At 39.6% G+C, this 19,855-nt stretch overlaps 1 protein-coding gene across 9 annotated transcripts in view; it reads left to right on the forward strand.

Annotated features, from left to right (window-relative positions):
• POU2F1 (POU class 2 homeobox 1) overlaps positions 1–18,367 on the forward strand; it is a 210,888-nt gene extending 192,521 nt beyond the window's left edge. For 7 of the 9 annotated variants that reach the window (XM_063625101.1, XM_063625107.1, XM_063625103.1 and 4 more), the window contains 3 exons: positions 2,970–3,315; positions 4,035–4,123; positions 6,521–18,367. In XM_063625101.1, the coding sequence (XP_063481171.1) occupies positions 2,970–3,315; positions 4,035–4,123; positions 6,521–6,831 (746 nt within the window). In that variant the 3' untranslated portion in view covers positions 6,832–18,367. The remainder of the gene's footprint in view (positions 1–2,969; positions 3,316–4,034; positions 4,124–6,520) is intronic. The other 2 variants (XM_063625108.1, XM_063625106.1) reach the window with 1 other exon arrangement.
• The last annotated feature ends 1,488 nt before the right edge of the window (positions 18,368–19,855 follow it).

Here is a 19,855-nt window from a genome sequence, read left to right on the forward strand (position 1 = left end):
GTCTGTGGCTTTTGAAGCGCAAAAGATTTTACTTTTGATGAAGTTGAATTCACTGATTTTTTTTTTCTTTTATGGATCGTTCTCTTGGTGCTGTGTCTATGAACTCTTTGTTTAACTCAAGGTCACAAAGATTTTGTCCTACTTTATTTACTAGAAACTTTATAGTTTCAGCTCTTATATTTAGGCCTTTGATCTGTTTTAGTTAATTTTTATGCACAGTGTAAGGTAAAGATCTAAATTCCTCTTTCTGCATATGGATATCCAGTTTATAAGTTGTACCTCAATAAAAGCTGTTTGAGAAAAAACAAGACAGGGCGGGAAGCACAGGGAAGTGCCACGTACTATATACACACCTTGACTATAGCTTCCGACTGCCCCTGTGAGGTGGGTGGTGGCATCTTATTTTGCTGTTGAGAACACTGAGGCTCAGCAACAATAAGTTCACTAGTGAAAGTTACCCAAGTAATTAAATTGCCAAGTTGCCAAGAATTTACAGTCATGAAATAACATATATTGATTAAAACATGACTCACTGACTGTGATAATTAATTTAAAGATAATTTTAAGTTGTTATACCATAATGCATATTTATATAACATTTATATTGGAGACACCAAGAACAATTTTGAATGCTTCTGGAGTCATCATCTCCTGGCCTAGGTTAAATTCACTGATAAAATTTGACTGGGATTTTCTTTGTAAACTTAAGGGATTTAAGAAAACAGTTGGTGAATGCTTTGAAGGTGGCCGGAGAGTAAAGAAATAACTATTTTAAGTCTTTTGAGCTCAAGATATTAGGACTTACAAGAATAGGCAATTTCAATTTCAGAACTTTGAAAGTGAAGTAGTACCCGTAGGTAAAATCGGGTTAGATAAGGTGAGAAATTGGTAAAAAAAGATTGAAAGTACATTGAAATTGCTTAGCATGGAAGAGAAATAAAAGATGTTCACCTTACTATACGACAGGGGGCATGTCTTAAGAGAAGATTAAAGTGAAAAAGGGTATATGAATCTGCCTAACACAGGACCCTACACAGCATCCAGTGTTCAGTGGTTGATTGTTCTGAGAGATTTAGAACCAAAGAAGTAATGAACGAAAATAGAATTCATAGTATCTACAAAGATGTAATGATATTTAGGGGCAGTGGCAATAAAAATAAATCATTTATATTTTTCAGAAGGGTAGACAGAGGAAGAAAGCCTTCCTTTTTATTTAACAATAAGAACATTATGTTTACCTCATTCATTTGGCGGCCACTTTCACACAGCTTTATAGGAGGTGGAGGAAGTAGTCAGTGCTGAAACAGATGATGTCTGAGTCTCTCCCAACCCTGTGACATGTGATAAAAACTGAAGAGTGGAAGTGAGAAGAGAGTTCAATTCTAGGTGTTCTTAGTACAGACCAGAAGGTTTTAGAACAGATTTTGGAAGGACAAAATTGCCTGAATTTGTAACAAGATTGTTATGAAAGAAGAGCATGTTCTGAAGCTTGGTAAAAGATTTCAGTCACCAAAAATGTTATTATTATTATTATTTTTTTTTAATGGAGTCTTACTTCGTCACCCAGGCTGGAGTGTAATGGCGTGATCTCGGCTCACTGCAATCTGCACCTCTTGGGCTCAAGCAGTTCTCCTGCCTCAGCCTCCTGAGTAGCTGGGATTACAGGCGCCCACCACCATGCCTGGCTAGTTTTTGTTATTTTTAATAGAGACGGGGTTTCACCACATTGGCCAGGCTGGTTTCGAACTCCTGACCTCAAATGATCCACTCACCTTGGCCTCCCAAAGTACTGGGATCACAGGCGTGAGCCACCACACCTGGCCTTGTCTTACCATTTTCAGTGGGGCTACTAGAAATTTTTAAATTACATATGTCTTGTATTTCTGTTAGACAACGCTGATATCAAACATTAAATAATCCCAGTGAATATGTTTTAGTGTTTAGTAATGATATATTTAATGTCAGTTAGTCATTTATATCCAAATGTTCATTCTCCTTAAACCAAAAGCATATTCAGGCACTTTTTTCTAAGACCTCACAAATAATTTCTTTTTTGTTTTTTTTCTTGAGACGGAGTCTTGCTCTTATCTCCAGGCTGCAGTGCAGTGGCGCAATCTCGGCTCACTGCAACCTCTGCCTCCCAGGTTCAAGCGATTCTCCTGCCTTAGCCTCCCGAGTAGCTGGAACTACAGGCACGTGCCACCATGCCCAGCTAATTTTTGTATTTTTAGTAGAGACAGGATTTCACCATGTTGGCCAGGATGGTCTCAATCTCTTGACCTCGTGATCCGCCCACCTCAGCCTCCCAAAGTGCTGAGATTACAGGTGTGAGCCACCACACCCGGCCTACAAATAATAATTTCTTAGATCTTAATTTTTATGCTAACTTTTATGAGATTCATAGTATCATTGTATGCTGTTTTTTTTTTTTACCACAGTGGACTTTGAGAGCTAATTTTTATTACAGAATAGTTGTTTGAATGTAGAGAAGGCATGTAGTCATTTTTATACTATGTTGTTGTTGATACTGAATTCTTAGAAAAGTATATAACTTTCTGTTTTTCTTCTCCTTGTTTTGATTTTTCTGAGGAGACCCCTAAGGAGATTTCTGAATGAAAAGAGCTTTACAGAAGTTTTTCTTCTTTTGCTTTCTTTTTCTTCCCCAAAGCAGTTGTATTCCATAATTAGAGCTTCTATGATTATTTTGTTTCTTGAATAGAAAATAGGCAATGGAAAATTTCTCTGTTTCTTTCATTGCTCATGTCTCTTAAAGTAGGGTTCCTAGCTGTGATTCTAAAATGTTTGGTTTTGTAGTTAATTTCCATAAAAGCACTAAACTAGGTTATTAAAGGACAACTTTACTACATGGTAGGTTAATTATTCCATTGATTATAGAGTTTGGCTGAGTAAAGCCACCATTCTTCCAAAACCATTTACAAAAGGTCATCTTCTAATCTGTTTCTCTTCAGGCACTTCAGACACCACCTCCAACAACACAGCAACCGTGATTTCCACAGCGCCTCCAGCTTCCTCAGCAGTCACGTCCCCCTCTCTGAGTCCGTCCCCTTCTGCCTCAGCCTCCACCTCCGAGGCATCCAGTGCCAGTGAGACCAGCACAACACAGACCACCTCCACTCCTTTGTCCTCCCCTCTTGGGACCAGCCAGGTGATGGTGACAGCGTCAGGTTTGCAAACAGCAGCAGCTGCTGCCCTTCAAGGAGCTGCACAGTTGCCAGCAAATGCCAGTCTTGCTGCCATGGCAGCTGCTGCAGGACTAAACCCAAGCCTGATGGCACCCTCACAGTTTGCGGCTGGGTAAGGCGCTTTCTCATCTCATTCACATCTGAGGTGGAGGTCATCCCTGGAATTACTCATAGGGGAGACTTTACATCACTGACTTAGATGGGGAAAAAAAATGTCTTTAAAGCAGTAATCTCTTTGAAGTGGACTGTTTTGTGATCATACAAGGACTTTGATTATATTTGAGTTTAGTTTCTTAACACCCTGGGAAGGGCAGTAGTCATACCTTTGTTTCCAGATGAAGACCCAAAATACCAGGTCACTAATTACCTTAGTGACGGGGCCAGGAAGAAAACCTAGAATTCTTGACTCTTATTTTCCCCATTAAACTCTCTCAACTGCCTACTTCCTAATTCTCAAGCATAGATGAGAGATGTAATAGGAGTCTCAATTTTATACTGTTATTGTCACACATTATAAGAATTATCTTGTAAATATATCTTTTTCTCTAGAATGTTTCTTTCATTTTGGAAAAAAAGAAAAAAGTCTTTCAAAGAAAGGTCAAAATGACTGTAAAAGTTTTACATTTTGTGCTGATCATAACCTCGTTTGTATGAGTAAGCATCCAGGAAAGCAGTAACTGAGAAGCACAAACCATAGAAGAATAAAGAAAAATAAATATTTCCACCTATTTCCCCAGCTGGATTTTCGTTTTGTAAGTTCCTTTTGGTGTGTTGTCAAAATGAGACCTGCGTCTGCATGGTAATAAAGTGACTCCTCTTTTGGACTTGCAGAGGTGCCTTACTCAGTCTGAATCCAGGGACCCTGAGCGGTGCTCTCAGCCCAGCTCTAATGAGCAACAGTACACTGGCAACTATTCAAGGTCAGTAGAAGCCTTTTTCTTACTTTGGTGGCATGCACGTGTGTGTGTGTGTGTGTGTGTGTGTGTGTGTGTGTGTGTGTGTGTGTCTGTGTGTGCTTGAGAGAGAGAGAGAGGAAGTCTGCTTTGCTAGAGGTAAAAGTGATAGGAAAGATAGTCAAATGCTGACTAACTTGTTCTTGAGAACTAAGAAAATGTCTTTGTAAAAAAGCTTTGTAAGAAAAGTATAGGTGTTAGTATGTGAGTAAAAGCAGGAAATATACTTAGTTTGGTATATGGTAAGAAACCAGAACTTTTATGCTAATATTGATCTTATGTGAATAGACTTGAAGCCAGATTTTTTTCCCCTGGTGAGTTTATCCCAAGTATTAATCTAAAACCCATCTCAAGGCAAACTTGACCAAGTAAGACTCTCCAGTCCCCAGCCCCACTCCTGAGAAAGCTGTGCATGGGAAAGTCCTATAATGAACAAACATTGGAACACATCAGGTGGACCTCAGGAGTGCTTTTAATTCTCATTAGGTTCTGCTCTTTTTGTATCGCCATTAGTGTAGAACATATATTCTCTTGGATTATAATGTCTCTTTTCCAAGCTCAGGTGGGTTCCTTTTGCCTTTTAGCATGTTACCCAGGGCAATATTCATTCCATATAATGAAGGGTTCCACTTATTTAGTACCTAAGCTTTCTGTCTAAAAATGTTTACTGTTATGTGATTGAGGGAGACAATTTGAGAGACATCACTAATTAATTAGAATTTTTTTCTTAAAATTAAAATAGTTTTGATAAAAGGCTGAGGCAGGAGGATCACTTGAGGCCATGAGTTCAAGACTGCAGTGTGCTGTGATCATGCCTGTGAATAGCCATTGCACCCCAGCGTAGGCAACACAGTGAGACCCTGTTTCTAAAAAAAAAAAAAAAAAGTGTTTTGTGCATAAATGAGAATTCTCAGGGCCAAAAATAGCTGTTAGCCAACCTAAATTAAGATTAATATTTCACAGGTAATGTCTCTAACAGTGTACTAGAGAATGTTAATTACAGACAAAACCAAACCATGGCCTAGATTACCTTACATTATATTGACTTTCTGATTGACTAAATCATACCTGAATTGGTTAGCTCTAAAGCTTTTGTTATATAATAATTTTTTTTTGCAATAGAATTTGTGATAAATCACTTTTTCTTCTGCTTTATTGAATGTTTCTGTGCTGTGGTGATACTACAAAGGCAAAATGTCTTCCCTAGGGCATGATTGACACTCTGAAAAGATACTAAGTTTGGAATCTCAGAAAAACTTCAAGCTGCACTAAGTCTCACTGTTCTGTACTATTTGTATGAGCAAGGCCAAAGTCAGAGGCATTCCCTTCAGCTATATTTTATGTAAGAAATCAACCAAATGTGTAATGCCATTAGAAAATCCCTCAAATCTACATGTAGGAGTGAGGTTATATGGCTAGGGAGATTTAGGAATGTTGCCAGACAACAGGTTGAGATACTAAATGAGAGTCTCAATTATTTTAAATAAAATGTTGATGATGCCTTCTTTGGGGAAGCAACAGCATCATAGAAAATTTCTCACCCATTAAAGCACATCCTAGCCTTAGATCACCCACCTGCATCATTATGTCTGATTTCCTGCTACAATAGATTCATCATTCTCCTTTGCACAAGTCATAGAAATCAAATGTTTAGCCTCAGGAAGTGAGAAATTAATTATACCTTTTACTTTATTTGGTGAGACATAATTTGTTTTAGAACTAAAGCTGTTTTGCAAGATGGTTTTCATCTTGTGTATCATAATATAAAGCAGTGGCACCAGGGACTGGTTTTCTGGAAGACAATTTTTCCACAGCCACAGTGCAGTGGGGTGGTTTCTGGATGACACTGTTTCCACCTTAGATCGTGCTCTATGAGAATCTAATGCCACCACTGATCTAACAGGAAGCAGGCCTCAGGCTCTAATGCCCACCACTCACCTCCTATTGTTAATACTTTTAATCACTTTAGCTAGTCTGTCCTTTGAACAGAGGTAGTTTAAAATCAACAGTCTTCATTAAAGACAAAATTATTGGATTTATCAAATATGTCTAAGTAAATGAAATAAACTGGTGATTTCAAGACAGGAACATGACTCTAATTCATTAGACAGTTATTAACGGTCTTCTACCCCTGCTTGTGCTCATTAAATTAGACATTTCAGTCTTTTAGGCTCTTCAAAATTATAAATAAACTACAATTGATATCAATATAACACTGTGTTTGAGGAAAAAAATTCAGTGAAGGGTTATACTTTTTCCTGGTGAGTTGTAGGAAAATGATAGACTTTTGATGTGTTATTTGGCTTCTCCAGGATGATGTTAATGTTCTCATTCCTGCCTGTTTTGGGGGGTTTTTGTCTGTAGCTCTTGCTTCTGGTGGCTCTCTTCCAATAACATCACTTGATGCAACTGGGAACCTGGTATTTGCCAATGCGGGAGGAGCCCCCAACATCGTGACTGCCCCTCTGTTCCTGAACCCTCAGAACCTCTCTCTGCTCACCAGCAACCCTGTTAGCTTGGTCTCTGCCGCCGCAGCCTCTACAGGGAACTCTGCACCTGTAGCCAGCCTTCACGCCGCCTCCACCTCTGCTGAGTCCATCCAGAACTCTCTCTTCACAGTGGCCTCTGCCAGCGGGGCTGCATCCACCACCACCACCGCCTCCAAGGCCCAATGAGCTGGGCGGAGCTGGGCTGCCAGAAGCCTTTTTCACTCTGCAGTGTGATTGGACTGCCAGCCAGGTTAATAAACTGAAAAATGTGATTGGCTTCCTCTCGCCATGTTGTGAGGGCAAAGGAGAGAAGGGAGAAAAACACACACACACACACACACACACACACACCAGAAAAAGAAAGAAAGGATGGAGACAGGACATTTGCCTAATTTTGTAATAAAACACTGTCTTTTCAGGATTGCTTCATGGATTGGAGAACTTTCTAACCAAAAATTAAAAAAAAAAAAAAAAAAAGAAACAAAAAAAAATCAAAAACAAACAAAAATAAGTGAACGGACTACTTATCATTTCCAGCAGTCATGATGACAAGTTAAGGTGGGTTACCAATTCCAATATAGGAAGGGGATTTCTTGTTTGTCTAAATTTCTTTTTTTCTTAAAAAAAAAATCATTTTTACGGGTCTGTTGTACAGGCCATTAAGTCGTAACAAGGTGTTTATAATCGTATCAATTGTGTTGGGGGTTCCTTTCTTAACTGGTACAATTTAGGCAGGCCTGTATTACTGTATTATTGTTGTTGTTGTTATTGTTTATATATATATATATATATATGCATATATATATATATATAGTTTGGACATGTTTATTATCTCTTGCTCCTGGATCCTATTTCAGTGAGCTCCCACACTGTGGGGAGGGAGGGTTTTGGGGTAAGGGGAGACTTCTGTTCTTAACTGCGGGGAATGTTGTGCTGGTTTCCTTATCCTTGATGACTCTTACAGAGGTGCTAGAAAATTATTTTCTTTTGCCACTTATGCAAGAGGCTTGGTGCAGAAGCTGAAGGCAGTGTGTGCAAACACTCCCATTCCACACACGCCCCTTCCCCTCCCCACATCAGGTGGTGCCTTTGGAGCACTTTTGTGTAGGAAGGAATTCCTGCTGAACTGTAGCTCTCACTCACCCCCAAATCATTGAATGACCCTGAGGCCCAGATCCCGTGGTGCAACAGTGCTGCTTTCTGCTACTTTCAATGGGAACAGCTGTACATGTTGCAGGGCAGGATTTGGTTCCCAAGAGCAAAGACTACTGCAGACACCTGACTTGGTGGTTCTCCTGATTTCTTATCTCCTGAAAAATGCTCCTACTGTTGGTGTGTTTGTTTGTTTGTTCCATTTTGTGGAAGTTTTTCTTCCAAACTTAAACTAACTTGGCAAAGAAAAAAACTGACTTATTGAAATTGGGAAACTTTTCCCTTCTTTTATTTTCTAAAGGAATTCTCCTAGACTATTTTCCATTGATAATATGTACAAAAGAGGTGTGATGAGAAGAGTATAAGGTTACCACCTTTTCCTCTAGAGAGCCGCAAACTTCCTTTCCACTGGATGGTTTATAAATTCCTCTAACCCTGAGATTCTTCTTGGTTTTCTGACTAAAGGAGGCACCTATTAGCCAGGCTGGGATCTGTAGAACCTTTGAAGAAGGACTTTGAGCAGGAACTTTGCACACACCTTAAGTGTCTCCTTGGTTTGTTCGTGATGCTCCTGCTAGGTAGGTCTAAATGGCAATACACATCTCTTTATTCAATGTAGAAAGTAATTAGCTCTGTAATTATTTTCAGAGTGTTTCTAGACTATATAAATGAGCCCATTGAAAAGGAAGAGCTTGTGAAAGTGGATGAAGAGGAATAAGGGTAACTTGGAGATTAAATTCCCCTTTTTGTCAGTGTACCGTTATTATGCCATTTGTACCAAAAAGTTTTCCAAAAGACTGGATCACTGCAGTGCAGCTCATCTAAGTTCCCCTTCTTACTGGAGTTAAAGGTTCCCATTTGGTGGCTGTGGGTGCTTGCTTAAATCTCTGGTGGTCCCAAGACTGCACTTTTTCTCCCTTTCGAGCTGGGGATGTAGAGAGAACTTACAGGTGATTTGTATTCTGATTGCTTTTGTTTGTGTCCACAAGGGAGCTTGGATTCTGTGTACTTGTCTCTCTTTACCATTGTCCGGAAAGGCAGTAAATACAGACACAATGTGTATATTTGTGTGTGATTCAAGTGGGAGACAGTCTGTTAAAAGGTCGGAAACATTTTAGTCCCCTTTTAAATTTTTCTTTTAGTTAATTTCTATCTTGTTTTATTTCATAGATATTTAATTACCACCCCTAAATTTCCTCCTCTTACCCTTCACCTTCCCTAAAATCCTTCCAAAATCAGTGAACTGCAAGCAGGGAAACTAACAAATGTCCATTCACCCTTTTTGTGTGGTGTGTTTTTTTATGTTTTGTTTTGTTTTTTAACTAAGCTTGAACCAAAGTCAATTTTTAGCAAGCTGCTGTACTAATGGACTAGTTGATAACGTGCAGTTCAGACACATCGAGGAGATAGATGCTACTGACAATTTCTTTTTCATTTGTCTTTATTAATTTTATATAAAAGTTGCTGCTTGTTTTTAATCTTTTATGTTGGTAAATTGTAATATCCTCTGGGCAGACATTAACTTGATGTTTAACTAGTTTATTAGGTTGGTGTGTAAATAGAATGACAATGTCAATTACTAATTTCTCTCCTCTCCATTCACTTTTTCTCTGTTGTAGTTAAATTTAATCTTCTATCCTGACTTGACATCTCTACCTTTAGTCTGTGCAAATGATTTTAGGGCTATCAGTAATGCTGTAGCTGCCCATAATAATGAGTCCCTCCCTTGGGAGTGGTGAAACTTAGAAGGAAGGATTCAGGGAGGGAAATGCTGATACCCACTATACTGGATTAGAAGTTATAGCATTAATTTCTCAAAATTGCTACCAAAGGAAGTGTGGAGTCCCCAGGGACTCAAGCTCAGTGAGGTAAGACAAAGGGCAAGGAAAGGCTGTTTGGGTGTTTTTTTTTTCCCCCACATACGGTTTAGAAAATGATCCCTTTCCCAAACAAAACTCACTAACAGACTTTAATAAAAGAAAAGATACTAAGCTTTAAATGTCAATACAATGGTCTTTTATTCCCTGCCCTGTCTATATTTTCTACTCAATTTGGGATAAGGGGATTTTATGTGAAGCACTTGATGAGGGTAGACCAGCATAGAAAATCTGTTTAAAAGAAGAAATAATCTTTAGGAAAAGATAAATCTTTAGATAAAAATAAAATTTTTTCTCTTTTTTTACTTATTTAAAAATAAGTTGTGAAATGAAAGGTACATTTACACATGTACACACAAAACACTAATATAGCTTTTTGGTGGTTGTTTAGTTTAAAATCAACTCCCTATCCATCATCCTTAGATATTCTACTTATCACATTGCTTCATGAACACCTTAGTCATTTTTTGCTTTACATATATATTTTTTTATCATCTCAAGAAATGCATTTTGAATTGAATGAACTATCTTCTAAGCTAAGGTACTCAAACTTAACTTTTAGCCACCTGATATGGGAGAGCCTGGAAACTAAAGGGGGCCAGGGACCATTTGACCAAAAAGAGGTGTTTGGTGGAGTTTCTGCATTTCAAAGAAGAAAGGCCAGATAGGTCATCACAATTCATTGCATTATTCTTTTTTCCCCTTAATGTTTATGCAAATTTTATTTTATATTTCTGAATTTGGTTAGCACATACTAAGCCAAAGACTATTCTAAATGCATTTATAGTGAATACTATATATGCCCATGGTAATGGGTCCTCCCTAAGGAGTGGTGAATGTAATTGTGTGAATCCTGCTTATCACAAGTGGTGCAATTTGGTCATAAACTTTATTTATACCCTGTATACATCTGAATAACAGAGCAGAAAGACCTAAAAAAGGGCTTCTCACAGGAACAATATTGCTATGTTGTTCTAAGAAAAAATAAGCTGAGTGCTGTATTAGTTTAAGTGTTTCTGAAGTTCTATAGGCAGCATTTTAGAATTAAGAATTGTGTATATCCATTAACTGATATAATTCACATGTCCTTTTATTTGTTATCAGAAAGATCAATACTATCCCAATTTATTCAACTTGTTACCCAAGAAATGGAACCAAAGGAATCCAACTTTCATTTTGTGTAGAATCATACCTATTTATACTTAATGCTAGCACTGTAAGAAATAAATCTTTTTGTTTAAAAAAGGGAAGATTAAAGATTTTTAGTGAGATCATCTTGCCAATTTGTTGTACATCTCTCATTCATTGTTGGGGAAAAAAAGCACAACTATACCTTTTTAATATTATTTTCTTCCATTATCCCTCATTTATTTGGAAAGATAAGGGAAACCTTGTCTGTATTATCCAGAAGCACAGATATTTGCTTGACACAATATTTAAATTCAGCCTAATCTTTAACATTAAAAAATTTTCTTTTTAACTTGCTGGAAAAGTCGGATACATTGGCAAATATAGGAAATTCATGTCTTTTTTTTTTTTTTTTTTTTTCTGGTCTTGCTCTGTTGCCTAGGCTGGAGTGCAGTGGCACGATCTCGGCTCACTGCAACCTCTGCCTCCCGGGTTCAAGCAATTCTCCTGCCTCAGCCTCCCAAGTAGCTGGGATTACAGGCGCCCACCACTGCACCTGGCTAATTTTTGTATTTTTAGTAGGGACAGGGTTTCTCCATGTTGGCCAGGCTTTTTGAACTCCTGACCTCAGGAGATCCGCCTGCCTCAGCCACCCAAAGTGCTGGGATTACAGGCGTGAGCCACTGCGCCCATCCTCCTGTCAATTTTTAAAGTGATAAATCCTGATATTATACATTGTAGTTAGTGTAGAATAAACGCTTGGCTTATAGAACTCTCTGTTCTTAGTCTAAAGCTGTTCCCAAACCAGGTCATCCTCACGAAACGTTCTTGACCAAGAAAAAAGATAAGGTCATTGAGATAGGAAGACAGAGGAAAAGCCTCTTGCTGTTGTTTCTTCCCAAGAAAGGAGAAGCCCTGCCAGGGAGAAGTCAGTAGTATCACTGACTCACCCTATCACTGAGTGTAGGGTGTGGTAGCAAGGAGGAGGCAGGGAATTCACGCTGACAGGTGGCTCTGGCCTGGCTCTTGGGGGGCCTTCCGAAGACCAGTCTGCAGTTTGAGGAAGGGCCCCAACAATTCATTTGGAGAACTTGGCCAAATACTTTCTCATTAAATCAGCATCTAAACTTGATGAACTTAAAGTTTGTTTATTAGAGTTGAAAACATTAAAAGATGACTGATACTAATGGGAGAAAAAGACTAAAGACCCAAAATTTAAAATTTTCCAAAATGGACAAGAATTGATGGGTTAATTTGCTCATAACTGATATGAGTTTGCTTATATGCGTGTGTGGAAAGCATTTAATGTGTGATGCTGTTCATAGTCCTGGCTATTTGATGTCATTTTCAGTTTTACAACTTTTTGAGGATGACACTTTATAAAATGGTAAATCTTTCTCAGCGTTTACAAACTTGGCTTTTGAGAAGGGAAAAATCTTCTTTGCTATTTCTGTAAGAAGAATAACTGAGATCAGCTATTATATAGGTTTGCATGGATGGTGTACACAATACAAATGTAAACTTGGACAGGAATAGGATAAATAAATTGTTTTCATCATAAAGGCCAATCATCCATTTCTTAATCCAAAGAGATTAAATATAAATAGGACACCCCTGAGATTTCCAGTAAGGTATTTGAAAGGATTCCACTGGGAGGGCAGGGAATATACTTTTTCTCAGAGCGTCCAGTTTCTACCCAGTTTTCTATATGGTTTGTGAACTGTAGCTTTTAAAAAAAAATTTTTTTTGTAGTTTTCTTCTAACCTTATTCATTAAGTAGTTCCTTGTTTTGGCCCTTCTACTCTTGGCTTTGGCTAAAAGCAGTAAATGTGAGTGAATTTTATGTTGATTATGTCATCTGGATCTCCTTTCCTTCCCTTCTTTTTCTCATTGAATGGTGGTACCTTAATTTGGGTAACAGCTAGCTTCTGGCACCTTCATAAAATACCTCAGAATAGCTTAGCGTTGTTGCAAAACTGGTTTTAAACTAAAAACCAAATAAATAAAAGAAAAAATTTTATAAATAGTGGAAGTAATTCTAGCTGTAGCATTTAGTTGAACTAATGTTTATTATGATCGATAAACAAGATTGATGCTGTATGTATTTGGGATCCTGTTTATAGGTTACAATTTATAGGGTTAGGGAGGGTTGGGTGGGGGAAGAGGAGATGTTGATTATGTTAGAAGGAAAATGTTGCTCGTGTGTGTGTTTGTTTTTTCTTCTGTCTGTCTTGCCAAAGGAAACTTGATTTTCCCTGTGATTGGCTTTGGCCTCTCTGTGGTCTGATCTGCAGCAGTGTGTGGTGGCATGCAGGTAACATATGGGGTGTCCAGTAGGTTCAGGGACCCTGAGGGTGCATTTACATCCCTTCCTATGGTTGCCCATGCCCCCCAGACCCTGCCAACCTCTCCTAATGATTCATTACCTCTGTACATAGCAAAAGCATAGGCAAAGGATGAATGTGTGAATGCCTGGATGTGCAGCTGAGAAATAGAGGCAGAAATAGACATGCAGCAATTAATTTGGAGCTAAGAGATGAGTGATTGATTTATCTTAAATCTAGGAAATTTAAAGTGGAACAGGTTCTTTGTGTTGCCCTCTGTCAAGTTACTGAATGTTGTGCTAATAACACAACATTTTAAAACCTTACTTACTTTTCTCACACCAAGGCTAGTTCTTTCTAGACCAAAAACACAAACAGGATAAAAAGCAAACCAAGAAGTTGAAAGCTAACCTGCCCACCTCACCCCTGTGATATAAAGTGTGACCCTTAAGGATTGGTTGGTGGGATTGAGGAGAGAATTATTCTTGGTGGGAACATGAATGAGAAATGATGCTGGCTTAGGAAAAATTACAAGCCCTTTCTGCCCATACTCTGGGACAAACTTTCTTGGCTCCTTGAGTTCGGATATAGACTGTATCTCCAGAAAGGCTATTTTTTTAAATAAATGATCTCACAGAACTTAAGTGGGATTTGGTTTAGATACCAAAGACACTGCTAATGTCATTGCTTATCCTTAAGTTTTCAAAACAGGCAGAGGGAATAGGAGCAAAAAGCCAAAATTTGGAAAAGCTTTACTTTATCTCTTTCCTTCCCTTTTCCCCTTTTCCCAGTCCCCTGCTTTTTGAAGGAAGTCTTCTTGGTTATCCTGGCTTTGGAAAAGAGATTTATTTTGTTTTACTCTGCTGGCTCTTTAAAGATGGATAGTTGCTCAGTGTAGCAGTGATGTTCTTGGAATTGCTGAGAAATTTGGGGAGGGCAAAAGATAGGGGTAGAATTTTTTTCGTTATTTCCCTTTATCTAATACTTTTAAATAGAACCAACACAGCCTATATGAGTTCAGACAGTATTTAGATGTGGTATCTCCATCTGTCTCCTGTAAAAGATAAGAATTTTCAAGAACAGGATTACGTGGAAAACCAAAAGATCTTCCCTTACTCTCCTATAAATGTTTTGTTCCAAATGTTTTTATATATGGGCTGTAGGGAGTCAAGTAGTTCATTGTTTCGGTGTGCTATTGATAGGACACAGAAAGGGAGAGAGGGTAAAGAAATATATCGCTCTCTGAATATTGCATCAAAAATGATCAGGTTGCAGAACTTCATGAAAGCTTTACTAATAATCTTATTGTTCTGATATTATGTAAAGGTGGTATTAATATTGTATGACTTTTCAAACTGCTAGATAGGTTTATAAGTAGGTAATAGGGATGTTGAAGATTAGAGCACTTGAAACAGAAGTTCTGGGAAAACAAGGTGTGTGTAATGGAACACCACTTTGAGCACAGAAACAAAGGTCCCTTGGACCTGGTAAGGAAGATGTGATTTATGATTGTTTCTGTGTCCCTGTATCTGCCTGCCCTGCACAGGGCTCCACCACCCAGGGCCACCTTCTGGTTTAAACCCAGGACACTGTCAAAAAGTTAAGACCCCAAAACTAATTTACTGTTAAAAAACATTGAGGACTGCTGCAAAGTTTTCCCATGTTTTCTTTGTGTACTTGTTCACCATTGTTTAAGTTAGCCACAGCCTCACAAGAGCAGCTTAAGGCTTCTTTCATAAATTGGCAGTGGCATTGAGTTCTCAAACATTATATCCCAAAGTCTGCAGGCAGACAGCTGGATACAGCTCTGTGTATAAAATGAGACATCCAAACACTTGAGTTTCTTAAGATTGGGATCTCTTTCAAATGAAAAAGGACAGAGCCAAGTAGAGAAAAGACTTTGTGCTCCCACCCAGCCTTAATGAGTCTCATGGTCTAAAAGTATAGGAAGAAATGAAATGCACTTTCAGAAGCTAAAATGACAGTGTCTGCTACAAAAGGCTATAGTTGTAGGCAGTCGGGGATGCCGTGTCCTTGGTTCCATTCCTGCGTGAGTCTGCAGAAGGCACACACTTTGTAAGAGTAGAGTGGACTAGTGCCAGCCTGAATAGTTTTAAAACTGCAAACAGTTGGAGAACATGGAACAGGTTGGTGCAGGGAGCCTAAGATTTTGCAATCATATTATAACATTGGCTTTTGACAACATAAATGTATCTTCCCTAAGGTCAGGTCGGGGAAAGAAAGACTTCCAGCTTCTTACCTCTGCGTGCATGGGCACGTGTGCATTGCTCAGTCCACAGGAGGTCTCACTCCACAGGAAAAGCTCTCCTCCCGCATTAGTCTGTACTTCCATCCCCTCATCTGTGGTAGTAGTGAAGGCTAGGTGAGTAAGCGTGGGCTGTTCTACACCAGGAGCTGTTGTATACCTCATTTCTAACTCGTGACCGAGTGACTTGCTTTAACTTTCTCAAAACCCTACAGAGTTGCCAAGTCTGCCCTCCCTCCTCAGTCATGTTAAACTCTGGCCTATAGCATCATGGGACCTGTAGCCTAGGGTGGGACCCCCTAAAGCCTCTGAATGTCGCTGCTTAAAAGCTACTGCAAACTGAGGGCAAATTGCAATCTTCTATTCCTTTTTGTTGCAAGGGGTCTTCACAGGTCTCTTAACATCTGCTTTCCCTGCCACCCTGCCTTTAGGGGCTGGCCAGCTATCCACACCCCTAATCCACCCTGTGTTTCTGACAGCTGGCCACACGTCAACTTCTGTACTTGCCTCTTTCTTGGTGGGGTAGAGGCCGACCCCTTCTCCTCTGAGGCCTCAGGGTTCTGTTTCTTTTCAGGACTTTGGGTAGAAGGGAAGACACCAAAGGCTCCTTTAAGCTGACTGCTGCATACACATTTCACTTTTTTTCCTTTGACATGACCAAAAATATCCAAATATTTAAGTTTATTATTATTATTAATATTATTATTATTTGACAATCTTATATCCAATGGGCTCTCTAGAAGCTGCATCCCCAGCCCTTTCACCTTTTCTTTGAATGTAGTTCCCAACCTTCAATTCCCACCCCTAATGCTGACAAAAAGCTTAGCCAGGTCATGATACTGCTGCTATAAGCCAGGGGAGGGTGGTTTCTTTGTTTTGTTTTGTTTTGTTTTGTTTTTTAAATTTCCAGCCAAAACCAAAGATTTCTTAATGATTGTATAAACTCAAAACAAACAAAAGAACCAAAGAAAAGGGAAGTCTTCAGCATCAGTCCAGTCTGTGGTGTCCTGGCACTTAGAAGAGTGAGGCCAGGGAAGGTGGGGCGGGGGGACTCTCTGACCGGATCAGAAAGGGCAGGCAAGCTGTTTTCCACCTTCCAGGGTCCAGCACAGGTGCATGCCCCTAGCCTTGGCCCTCACAAACTTGTGAGCATGCCCTGAAACAAATTGGCATTTCAGATTTTCCAAAACAAAAGTCAAAAAACCCCATCACCACCATCATCCACCCTACACCAACCAGGGTCACTATGGGGACTTAGCACAGGGCTTAGGGAGGGTGGGAGCTGCTGCTGGACTGGCCCGAGGACTCCACAGAGTGGGGGACGTTGAAGACACTGGCGCACGATTGGCTGCTCTGCTGGGTGCTTTAACCTCTGGGGCTGGGCGAATGCACGCCACAGTGCCCTTCTGAGCCTTTTTTCTCTTTTCCTGTGCTGGAACTGCTTGGAAGTGGCTGTCCTGTTTGTGAGAAAACATGCAGAAAGATTATCAAGCTTTTCATTTCTCTTTATTGTAGTTTCATTTCCTTCTTGCAGCACCACTGTGCAACTATGCATTGTACTTCACAACCTTTTGTGCTAGGTAGATGCCTGTGACTTTTTAACTTGGGGGGTGGGGGGATTGCAAATGAAGGAACTTTTTACATGGATCTTTTTAATCTCAGTTGATTGGGGGAGGGGGGTACTTGGTTCTTGGGTCATACAAGCTCTATCCCAAAGCAAAATCCAAATGTTAATAATATTAGCCTGATGCAGATACCAAAGATAATTTCTTTCCTGCAGAACCTTAGACTCGTGTATTAAGTACGATTACCCAGCACTTGCATTAGTCTAACCTCAGTAATTCCAAAGCTTAGATGTATATTTTGGTATATTTCTGGGATATTAAAAAAAAAATGTCGTTTAACTTCTTGTTTCAGTGTAATGCTCTTAAAGTCATAGCATGAAAATAATTGAACTGTCCTATTCTTAGTAGTTTGAAATAATAGTATTTTTGTATGTTTTGGGTGTGTCTATGTATGTATTAACATAACAGTTTTCACTGCCTAGGTGTTCATAATAAAAAAGAAAATGAAAAAAGTTCTGAGTGTACATAATATTCAATAATAATCTCCCACCAGGTGTCAATTTAGATTGCATATTCCTCATTACTGTTCCCAAATGGGATTTTGTTTTCTTTTAAAGAGACAGTGATCGTGTTTTTCTAAAGATGTTTTCTTTCTCTCTTTCAATATCTTAACTCACTTTTTTTCTTCCTTTTTTATCTTAATTATTAATTCAGGGGTGTTTGTCCACTGTTGTCAAAGGAGGGGCACAAGGGGAATTGGCCCCTTGGCCTCCTAGAACTTTTTGTTTTATGTACTTTAAAATGTGAGTTTGAGTTCTTCTTTGTGGAAACTTAAGATGTGGTGTAAATGATTCTTTCCAAAATTGTCCAGCAGCTTTAATGAGGCAGTGACAATTCTGAGGTGGTTTATTGGGAGTCCTTCTACATTTCTCTTAGATAACTCTTCACTCTGGGTGGCTATTGTGTAGCCTTACTGCCCCAGAGTGCCTGTTAGCCAAATATTTCCCCTCTGATAGGAATATTTTCTAAGAATCAGCTGATAACTTGCGTGCTGGACCTTGTTATCTGTGCCCCTGGGAGACACGTTTTCTTGGTTTTGAAAACCTGAAACACAGGCAACTTTACATTTTGGGGAATTAGCTGATGCCTCCTGAGGCCTGAGGAGGTGGCGGGGAATATGAGCGGTGCTGTCTCTCTCAAAGTGCCCTTTAGATGATTCCCCCTCCTAGGGCTGCCTGCAGGGGCTGTAGGCTTGGGAAAGATTGTGTAGGTGACAGTGAATCAGAATGAAATGGTAGATTTTGTGTAGATGCATTTGTCTGCTGTAATTTTTTATATATATATTAAACTTACTGTAACTGTACAGTTCATTTCTGTTGTAAAACATCATTAAACCATTTTCCAAGTGTTTTCGCATTGTTGGAGTTTCTTTGAAATTACTGTGTTGGTATTCTGGATGCTTCACATACACATTCTCAGACTCTGCATAATTCAGCTTCCAAATTACTTTTTCCAAGTGCTCTCAGGAACCCCAGAACCACCATAAGCACCCTGGTTCCTGCCCCACTCCACCCTTCCTCCTGCACTCCACAGGGAGCTATGGCCACTGCATTTCTCCCTCCCAGACCCTCAGTGTGGTTTCGTGGGACCCTGAGTAGCAGTAGTCTCCTTCAGGCCCAAGTACTTTGTGTGATCAAACATGCAGGCCCGTGATTGATCCTGCAAAGGGGCTCTTCAAAGCTCCATCTCACTGTGTATTTGACTGCAGAACTGGGACCGAACTCAACTTTTTCCAAATTTATTGTTTAAACTGCACTGCCCGTCTAGCATTTCTTGCCAAGTCCTGAACATTTATTGGGTGGGGGCCAGGTGGGGAGTCCTCCGAAGGAAGGTAACCCTGAACTTGGCATCTGGTCCTGCTCCTGTTCGAGGTTGCACAACTTAGCTTCTTCAGACTTATAGATACTACTTAGCATTTAGTGTCTTACTACAATTCATTCATTTCATGAAAAAGAAAGTTTGAATTTTAAAATGAATTCCCCACAGAGAGAAGGCTTCAGCTTAGTGAAGAACCTGGGGAAGTTGTCTATCGCGTGCTGGCCATTTGACGGGCATTCTTGAATTAGATGATGTGGAGAAGCCGTTGTCGCAAGATGTGCTCGCTCCCCTGGAAAGGGATCAAAATGGGAAGACAAAGGATGGGTCCTTTTCTCCCTGCTCCTTTATCATAGCATTTATATTTTTCCATTCCATTCCTTAGATATATGGCTTATGTTGGCTGGGTGTGGTGGCTCAAGCCTGTAATCCCAGCACTTTGGGAGGCCGAGGCGGGCGGATCACAAGGTCAGGAGATCGAGACCATCCTGGCATGGTGAAACCCCGTCTCTACTAAAAAAATACAAAAAAAATTAGCCGGGCGTGATGGTGGGCGCCTGTAGTCCCAGCTATGCGGGAGGCTGAGGCAGGAGAATGGCGTGAACCCGGGAGGCAGAGCTTGCAGTGAGCCGAGATCGTGCCACTGCACTCCAGCCTGGGCAACAGAGCAAGACTCTGTCTCAAAAAAAAAAAAAAAAAAAAAAAAAAAAAGATATATGGCTTATGTTTCAGTTTGTAGACTTCATTTCTTAAAATAATGTCAAGTTTTTAACAGAAATCCTGTTTTTGAGATAGTGTCGTGCTCACAGACTTAGCAAGCAAAACTTGTTTGTCATGTCCTAAGGAATGAGGATAAACAACTGATGAGATTCTGTTACCCTGTAGTCCTTTGTGAAAAAGTTGTTAAATTCTAACCCATTTCCAGGTTTGTATACAAAGCTGAATTATCTATGGCAGGATGTGAATAATATCTGCCCTTACTCTTTTGTTTTTGGAGGGACTTATATCTCTCCAAAGACCCAG

Source organism: Symphalangus syndactylus, chromosome 12, assembly GCF_028878055.3.
Source record: "Symphalangus syndactylus isolate Jambi chromosome 12, NHGRI_mSymSyn1-v2.1_pri, whole genome shotgun sequence".
Classification (NCBI taxonomy): domain Eukaryota; kingdom Metazoa; phylum Chordata; class Mammalia; order Primates; family Hylobatidae; genus Symphalangus; species Symphalangus syndactylus.